The sequence below is a fragment of the Neomonachus schauinslandi genome, chromosome 4 (assembly GCF_002201575.2).
Source record: "Neomonachus schauinslandi chromosome 4, ASM220157v2, whole genome shotgun sequence".
Lineage (NCBI taxonomy): Eukaryota > Metazoa > Chordata > Mammalia > Carnivora > Phocidae > Neomonachus > Neomonachus schauinslandi.
Genome location: NC_058406.1, coordinates 6,090,590 through 6,100,485, shown reverse-complemented (window position 1 = coordinate 6,100,485; position 9,896 = coordinate 6,090,590). Strand labels below are relative to the sequence as shown.

The 9,896-nt window shown below is 39.4% G+C and overlaps 1 protein-coding gene across 1 annotated transcript; it reads right to left on the bottom strand.

Moving 5' to 3' along the window:
- Positions 1–1,896: 1,896 nt before the first annotated feature.
- On the bottom strand, positions 1,897–6,924 carry LOC110575352 (40S ribosomal protein S15a-like). The gene is made up of 2 exons (XM_044913811.1): positions 6,514–6,924; positions 1,897–2,097 (listed from the first exon to the last, which is right to left on the bottom strand). Exons 1-2 carry the CDS (start codon positions 6,919–6,921, stop codon positions 1,897–1,899), a joined length of 609 nt encoding a protein of 202 aa, XP_044769746.1. The 5' UTR covers positions 6,922–6,924.
- Positions 6,925–9,896: the final 2,972 nt, after the last annotated feature.

The window sequence follows — 9,896 nt, the reverse complement described above, 5'->3', positions numbered from 1 at the left end:
TTCAACTGTCATATAAACAGATGAAATTAAGTCTGATAGGACGACTTATTCTATGGATTAGATTAAAAAAACAAACAACAGAGGCAAGAGAAAATGTGAGATGAATGTGTACACAGATTAACACAGAGGGCCAAATTCCTGCTCAAAAGACTTCTAATCCAAAGTGTAGTTTCAGAGATAATCTGTTTGATAAATGCCTGGAAGGGTTTTTTGTTTTTTTTTTTAAATCACACATACTACCCCATCTCTATTGTTTTAATGGAGTGAACTGTTGGAGAGGTTTGCAGAGGCAAGGGGAACTCAGCATAGAATAAACATCTTCTGTTTCAGACTGGCTACTCTAAGGAATGTGATTTCTGATTCACTTTGCTTTCAAAACTTAGAGTGTAACCCCTAAAGTTGTGTACCTTTTACAATGAAATGTGAACAGTTCAAATGTATTATTTATTCAGTAGGAGTAGAGTTTAGTAATTTCAATGCAGTATATTCTCTGTCAGTGTTTTGTTGCAAGGTAACTAGAGTAACTGAGAACCGGTTCACAACAAAAAGGTAATCCAAATCAAGAAATAAATGTACCAGTTACTTTTTCAACTTTGACTTAGTGGTCAGTCAAAACGTTTTTAAAAAGTAGGACAGAATCACTGTCAGGTCCTGCAACAATTATATGTACTATTGAACAAAAATATGCCAGGTGCTGTCAACACACACACACACACACACACACACACACACACACACACAAAAGAATATGACCTGTGCCCTTCTACCAGTGTATGTTGAATATTATTATGGATTTAGTAAGCACCCATTACTTTTAAAATTAGTTTTGAATCTTTAACATCTTGTTCAAATCCCAGTAATCAAAAAAACATTTAAGTAGTAAAGTAAGTTGTATATACGGAGTTCTTCTGGGAATTCTGTGCTTTCCAACTAACTGCTTTTGGCAGCTGCTTTTGCAGTTGATTTAAAGGTTAAGATAGCAGAAAATTCACATGTTTAGAGTCATTAGTGTAACATAGCTGTGAACTTCATTACACACACACACACACCCTGAAACAGTACACTTATTGTTTTACGTAATCACTCTCTGATAACACTGTGCTCTAGCTGATCATAGAGTTTTTCAACAACTAGGAATTCCTCTTGAATCATGTTTAAGTGATTGTTAATTATTATTTGTATCTTCGTAGTTATTCCAAATTTGTAGCTTTGCTTGTCTTGTTTAAGTGTGATTTTGGTGAGCCTGTTGGCTTTTGCTTGGTTTCTTGTCTAACAGTTCTGATGTTTTTTAAAATAATGAGGAAAAATGAGCATTTATTTGTTAGAAAATGGTTAAGACTGCTTAAGCCATTTTGATGAATATTTGACCACAAATAACTCAAACATGCTCAAATCCTAAATATATTTACTAGAATGAGGTTTTGGTTCGAATTGTGATTTGTATGATTAAGTTGTTGGTGTGCCAAGTAATGTAGGATATGCCATGTGTCTGTATATTAGGTAACTAGGTCAGATAAGACTGCTAATATAAGAGGTTTTTTGGTAAAGTGACCTGTTTGTGTCAGTGTAAAATTGTTTTCATTTGGTAAAATTTGCCAGTGTATCAGCAACCATAAGCAATATGTTTAATTGTGAAATATTTCCTTATATGGTTATGTTACAAAATGATATGACCTCTAATTCATAGGCCACTTGGTATTTGAGGAATCCTCACAGCGTATTTGTCTTGGGCTTTTGTATCAGAAGTTGAAGTTATAGGCCATGCCCTAATTTAAAACTAGTTATACATATGATTTGTAAAGGTTTGGTTAGGCTTATTTGGTTGCAAGGAACAGAAAGTCTTCAAGTTGTTTCACATATTGGAGAAAAGGGGACCAGAAATGGAAACCTAGAGAGTCAGGCCTCACAGAACAAGAACCCCAGGTTCTGACGGGCCTCATAGATGCTGGAATACTGTTTGGGATAAGGATCCTGCCCAGCTTTAGTGACTCTCAGATTACCTTGTTGCCTCCTCAGCAGGAAGGGTTTGTTGAGACATACCCTAGTGCCAGGGCTGTGTATGGTTGTGCAGGCTCTGTGTAGCATAAGGACACCACTCTGAAAGGGACAGTATTGACATTGTGGGCCTGCACTAACGTGAAAGAGAGCTTGGGAGCAAGCCTGGCCATGCCGCATCTCCAGACAGAATCTTAGAGCAGGAGGGGAGAGCCCCTCCTACAAAAACCTATTCTAGCACACATGGCCACACACATACTCAGCAGAGCATGCATATACACATTCCTTGACATCTATACAGTTCACCAGGCTCCCAGAGGTCTGATTCCTGACCCCCTTCTGGGGGTGGGGAGCAGGGTGAGTGGACCGGTGGTGGCACTTAATGTATGTGGGGTAAATAAATTTGGGGGGGTATGAGCAGGTGAGAATGTGGGCATATGTCTGCATGTATGTATTCAGAGCAGCTGCCTGGGAACGCTCTGGAAACCTTTCCCTCCCTGGACAGAACCTGATTGCACTGGGGAGATGTATCCACGTTACAGCAATTTTGCTTAATTCCTTTTTTTTTTAAATAAAGATTTTATTTATTTATTTGACAGAGAGAGAGAGCACAAGCAGGCAGAGCGGCAGGCAAAGGGAGAGGGAGAAGCAGGCTCCCCGCTGAGCAGGGAGCCTGATGCGGGGCTCGATCCCAGGACCCCGGGATCATGACCCGAGCCGAAGGCAGATGCTTAACTGACTGAGCCACCCAGGCACCCCAGTTTTGCTTGATTCCTAATGAGAAGCAAAGGCTGACCACTGACTTAAAAAGGTGTTTGTTATATGAAGACATTATTCAGGTGAATTTAAACTAGATGCTCCTTTTTAAATCAGTGCCATTGTTCCCCGCCCTTCATTCCTCTTTCCCTCCCCTCTTCTTTCTTTATGTGTGGGTCACTGAAGTGAATGAAGGGGTATCATCAGTTTGCGATCCTGCTGTCTCTGGTTGGGTCACCACGTAAAGTTGTTCAGGTTGGATAGTATTATACTAACTTAAATATTTTTTACTGAAGGCAGGTATTCTGCACAAGACTAAACAGACAGGGCTGGTCCACCTAATCCTCTACTATTCACTCAGCTGTTTTATCTCTGGTTTCTTTGTGTCTTTATGCCTCTGCTTCTGCTTCCACTTCCTCAACTAAGGACTCATTATATATTTAATTAACGTTTCCCAAGAGAGAAGATCTGATAGGACTGTTGGTTAAGGATTTGGAGCCGGACCACTTCTTAAGCTATCTACCAGCCTCCCAGATGGCAGGGTGCTCACCTTTTCAAGCCAGATCTCATTGAGGTACACAGTAGGAGCTACGGGAATGGGAGGCATTCTGAGCCATGGCCTACGGGAGATTTTTTTCTACTGTTATATCCTATCATGTTTTTCCCATCTTTATTTTTCCTGACATCTGGTATGGCTGTTGTTGCTTTTGATAGCTTATCCAACAGTGTATTTTGCTTTAAGAAACTACATCGTCATAAATGGTAGTCAGTTAAGATTTCTTTTTTAGGTGAGATCATATTATTACATCTGTCTTGTATTTTTCCTGGGAATCTACCCACCTATGTGGTCTGCCTTCCTGCCTACCAAGTCCTTGTTTCCCAAACTGTATTCATGGCACACATTAGTGCTGCGAATATTTTAAGTGTTTTGAGGTCAAGTAAATTTATTTTTATTACTATTTTTTATTCTTTTTTTAAAAGATTTTATTTGTCAGAGAGAGAGAGCGCACGTACAAGCAGGGGGAGTGGCAGAGGGAGAAGCAGGCTCCCCACTGAGCAAGGAGCCCGACGCAGGACTCGATCCCAGGACCCTGGCATCATGACTTGAGCTGAAGGCAGATGCTTAACAGACTGAGCCACCCAGGTGTCCCTATTTTTTATTCTTTATTTAAATTCACGTTAGTTAGCAGATACTGTATTATTAGTTTCAGGGGTAGAATTTAGTGATTCATCATTTGCATATAACACCCAGTGCTCATTACATCAGCTGCTCTCCTTAATGCCCATCACCCAGTTATTCCTTCCCCCTACCCTCAAGTAAAATTTATAACGCGCATTAACACCTTAAAGGCTCAGAAATATCCTATAGTTTACAGAGGGGTTTTTTCATTTATCCATTTGTTTGGTTTGTTGTTTATTTTGTTTTTTTCCTTCCCCAAAGAATAGGTTTGGCCTTCTTATGGGAACTAATATTCTATAGAACAGTTTGAGAGAAACACATGTAAAATTAATCCTTCTTAGTCAAGTGGCTTGTACTTTTCTTCTGAATAATGAAGTAAGTTCTGGTGTTACTGTCACAGCACTTTGCTGCTCTGTACTGTTTAAACTTCTTCAAGCAAGTTTTGCACTCCAGTACTTCCAACGGTACAAAATGGCTGCCTTTTCCACCTTATACATGTGTCATTCTAGAGGTGTGTGTGTGTGTGTGTGTGTGTTTTAAGTAATCTCTCCACCCAGTGTCGAGTCCAACTCGACCCCAAGATCAAGAGTCACTTGTCCTACTGAATGATCTAGCCAGGGGCCCCATTCTCTAGTTATTTTTTGTTTTTGTTTTTGATTGTTATATCTATAATCCCTCATTCCATCTTTAAATCAGATCACAGTAAAATCAATATTTCTTTTTTTACCCCACTAACCACTAACTATGCTCTTATTCAGAATGTAATCACTTCATTTTTGGACATCTGCAGTGTGTAAGCATTGGCAAGAATCAACAAATATTTAAAAAAAACCCTCAAGTACTTGACTGTAGTTCATTGAGGTAGGCCTTGCAGGCATGTAAAGATGAAGAGAACAGCCTTCTAGAAGTTACTATCTATACTGGCCATCTATATACACATAATTGTTAGAAGATAAACGTAAGTGTTTTAGAGACACAAAGTGCCATGGGGTTGTATTAGTGATGTATTGCTGCATAAAAAGTTACCTCAAGACTTGGTGACAACACAGTAAATAATTTATTACCTTACAGTTTCTGTGGTCATTCATTTGGGAGTGGCTAGGCTTGAGTGGTTCTGGCTTCAGATCTCTTGAGGTTGCAGTCAAAATGTCAGCTGGACGCAGTCATCTGAAGGCTTGACTGGGGCTGGAAGCTCTGCTTCCACATGGCTCACTCAGTTGGCTGTGGGCAGAAGACCTCTGCAGGAAGCTTCAGTTGCTCTCTGTGTGGGTACCTGAGTGACCTCATGACGTGGCATTTGGCTTCCTCCAGAAGGAGTGATCAGAGAAAGAAAGAGGAAGCAAGGAGGAACCCTCAATGCCTTTTCTTTCTTTTTTTAAGTTAAAACAAAACAAAAGCAATTTATTTTTTTATTTTGCTGGGGGGGGGAGTAAGCAAGCATGTGCACAAGATGGGGCAGAGGGAGAGGGAGAGAGAATATCAAGCTGACTCCCTGCTGAGCACGGAGCCTGATGCGATGGCAGGGCTTGATTCCACAATACTGAGATCATGACCTGAGCCGAGATCAAGCGTCAGACGCTCAACTGACTGAGCCACGCAGGCACCCCCTCAATGCCTTTTCTGACCTATTCTCAGAAGTTACACACCATCACCTCTATCATATTTTATTCGTTAAAATCAAGTCACTAAGTCCAGTTCATGTGCAAAGGGGAGGAAATTAAGCTCCACCTCTTGAAGGAGGAGTATCAAAAAGTTTGTAGATTTATTTTAAAACCACTACAGGGGGCTACCTGGGTGGCTCAGTCGGTTAAGCGGCTGCCTTCAGCTCAGGTCATGATCTCAGAGTCCTGGGATGGAGCCCTGGGTCGGGCTTCTCCCTCTCCCTCTGCCTCTCCCCTGCTTGTTCTCTCTCTTTCTCTCTCTCTCAAATAAATAAATAAAATTGTAAAACCCCCCCCAAAATAAAACCACTACAGGGGTTCAAAGGAGAAAACTATAGAAGACTTAAAAAATGTTTTCTCCTTTGTTTAGTTATCCTCAAGCGATATTTTACTTTAACTAGGGAGTAGTTGCTGGTTCTTAGAGGAGACTGGCATGACCATAACCTTGTGTTATTCATCTTCTCCTTCTGCCTTTGTTCAGGTATCATTTATTCTCTACCTTCTTCCTGTTGTTCTTACATCAGATTTAATCTCTCTCTCTTTTTTTTAAGATTTCTTTACTTATTTGAGAGAGAGAGGTTGGGAGAGGGGCAGAGGGAGAGGGAGAGAAATCCCTAACCCGACTCCCTGGTGAGCGCAGAGCCCAATGCAGGGCTAGATCCCAGGATCCTGAGATCATGACCTGAGCTGAAATCAGGAGTCAGACGCTTTGCCATTTGAGCCACCCAGGCACCCCAGATTTAATCTCTTTCAATTAAAACTATGCTTAGGATACCTGCCTTTTTTTGGTTTGGCCACTCTGATTTTCTACTAATTAAGTACCTTTTCTTTTCAGTTCTTTTACCTTCCTACTTATTTTATCATTTCTTTTTCTTTTCTTTTTCTTTGGGGGGGGGGTCCATTGAGGCATTTTATTTGCACATGTGTATTATATCCTGAGCAAAAGAATCCCAGGATTTTTGCTCCTGTGTATTTTTGTCTTGCTTCTTCATGGTCCATGATGCCAGCTGCGGTTGTTAGTACAATGAAACAAAACTGGTGGGATGGGAGTAGGTTATTATGCCATCTTTCTAGACCTTTGAGTTGCACATCAGATCTGGGGCTGACCACTCCACACGTGTTTAACCTGCCCGTGAAGTTCACAATAATTTTCCCAGCTCTGTGAACATCAGTGATTTCAAATTCACCGATGTAACCATGCTTCATCATCACAGTTAGAAACGGAACAATGACTTCGGAGCATGGCCTAATAAGAACTTGGCATTTGCCTCTCTTTTCAGCATTGGTGATGCTCTTGAGAGCATCAGCCAGGACATTCATGTGCACCATTATGGCAGCATTGAAAGATGGTGAAAAGACACTCATAGCTTGTGTTAATGTTTATTACTTTCATTTATATCTTAATGGTTTTTTTTTTAAAGATTTTGTCAGAGAGCACGCGCGCACAAGCAGGGGGAGCGGCAGGCAGAGGGAGAAGCAGGCTCCCCGCTGAGCAGGGAGCCTGATGCGGGACTCGATCCCAGGACCCTGGGATCATGACCTGAGCCAAAGGCTCAACTGACTGAGCCACCCAGATGTCCCTATATCTTAATGTTAAATCATGTTCTTTCCATTAGATTGTAAACCCGTTGAAGTCAGAAAGTTTTCCTTTAACTACAGCAGTATATATGCTTATATGTGGAATTAAATGTATTCTAAAAGACACATTTCATTGTATCTAAGATGCAGTCAGTAGTAAGATACACCATTATTTTATGTACTGCTAAGAATGAAAAAATGCTAACAAACTGTGTAAGATCTGTCTCAGTTCCCATGCTGTACAAATGTAAACATCAGGCATCTTAAAATCATTGAAAGGTAGTCATGTATTTAGGCCATCTTTCTTTTCATAGCTTTATACCCTGGAAAGCATTCCTGAAGATAGGTCTTAAAGCAGATTATTTTCTGTCACAGGAGCAGTGCTATAGGTAGTGTTGTTGTCTAAAGATTTAGCATGAAAAATTTAGTTATGACCAACAGTTCAATAAAAACAAAAACAGAGATGCTACCATAAACCTATAGTCATTATAGTTAAATTATGTTCTAGTTCCCGTAGAGTAGGTATAACTATTAATATATTTTGATTTGTAGTATAGTGTATGTTTTGTGTATATAACATACAAAAATACAACCCTGCTGCATTACCAGTTTGGCCTTAGATGTCAACTTTTAACTATTTTAACTACTTAATATTTAAATATTGCTGTTTTTCATGATTCTGTTTATTAACTTCTCCCTCAGCACCGTTTTTTAGTGTGACCTTGTTCTACCTAGTGTGTCTAGTTTGCAAGTTTATAAATACAGCCCTAATCCCTTTCCTGAGATCCTGATCCATGTTGCCCTCTGTCTCCTTGGATGGCTTTTGGGTACTGAGCCTCAAAATATACCAGTGGTATTTGTCCACTCTTAACCATCATACTTTTTAACAAAGTAGTTAAGAGTTGTAGACTCAATCCCCAGTCTGCTGCTTAATAACTCTGTGACTTTAGGTGAGTTACTTGCCTCTCTGGTCTCAGTTTACTTATCTGTAAAATGGGGGATAATAATAGTACTCATCTTACAAGTTTGTTGGGAGGACCAAAGTAATTAATACATACAAGATGCTTAAAATGTTTCTGGTAAATACTAAGTATTCACTAAGTACTAGCTTTTAAAAATTATTTACTGTTATGATTGTCATCTAGAGATCTAGCTTTATATTATGTTTGCTTTCTTTGTTATCTGCAATACTCAATAACCAGGAGATACTTAGGAGCAGTGGGTCAACTCTACAGGGTTTAAATAGGTTCTAAGTTACTAACTAAAACTTTCATTGTGTTGTACATGATTAAATACCAAGTGAATGATACAGACCGTAGAGTAATGGTGAGATTTGGGGTGTTAATGAATGATCAGAAGGTCATAGCTTAGTTGTTTCTCTTCCTTGTGGTGTTCCTGAAGGAGATTTATATAAGTAAAACATGGCAAGTGGGAAATTCAAAGTATTATTTTATTATTAATTGGGCTTTTGGCCAAAATACCCATGTAGAGCTGTCTAGTATCCTGGGTTATAGCATGTTGCTTAAACTTGAGGCCTAGGCAAGGGATCTCCCTTCCTCCAAAATCCCACTATCTTACTACTCTTAGGCTGACTACTTTACAGAAGACCCAAAGAGAGAGAAATGAGCAAGTGCAAGATAGCAAACCCTCATTATATGTGTCATGTTTAATCTGCATTTGATCTTCAAATTTATAAACAGGTCCAATCAGTGTTTTGGACTCTGACCCACTTAAATTAATATTCCTTCCTCTTAGAGAGGTTCAAGAAGGTAGGGGATGGGGGAGAGAGTGCAAGGCATCTTGTTTGGTCCAGCTTCTGCTCTTTAGTGAACTTGGTTTAATGGCCTGCGAGGAATATCTAAACATGGTTGGCCATCTGTCTAGCAGCCCTACATTCTGACCTTTTTTTAAGGACATTCCCTGGGAGCTAGGGGGAACTGCAAAGTTTTTTTTAAATTTAAGGATAAGGTTACTCTTTGAAATGAAATTAAGCAGAAATGTTATGTGAAAATAAGATTTGTCATTTGGAAAAGTGGCCCACCATTAAGGATAGCTGCTATGGCATTTTGGTAATATGCTCATTTTAATTTTGGTAAAGGGAGTATAATCTTTGAGGAATATGATTATATATGATTATGTTAGTAGAGCAGAATTGAAGCCTAATCATATTATACTCAATCTGAAATAAGAACATGGTAGCAGAAGGGATATAATTAACTTGGAGGCTAGGAGAGAGGTATCTGGAGTGTTGCCCTCAGATTCTGCAACCTCAGGTACATTGCTGTCAACTCCAGGAGGGCACTGCTTTGGTCACCTCTGTGTCCTTTGCATCTAGCATGTGAAGAACGTAGCAGGTATTCACTTGTCAAGTGAATGATTGGATAATATTATTGTATAGTTTATTGAGGTTGATGATACAGGAGGTTTGGATTAATCTCCTGACCCCAAAGGATATTCAGGAAGCTGATTTTTGGGCAAATTCTTGATAATAACATTTTTATATCTGACATATAGTATAGAAAGACATTTCAGTGCTTCTTAGTTTTTTGAATCATCAAAGTTTTTATTTTAATCCTAGGAAGTTTAAAATATGTATTAGAAATTGTTTAATGAAGTAGTACTTAATAAATACATATAGTACTCTTTCTTAGGTTTGTCTTGTTTTAAGTAGGATTAGGTATAGCAGTGAGTGGCAGAAACCCAAAATAACAATGGCTTGAACAAGG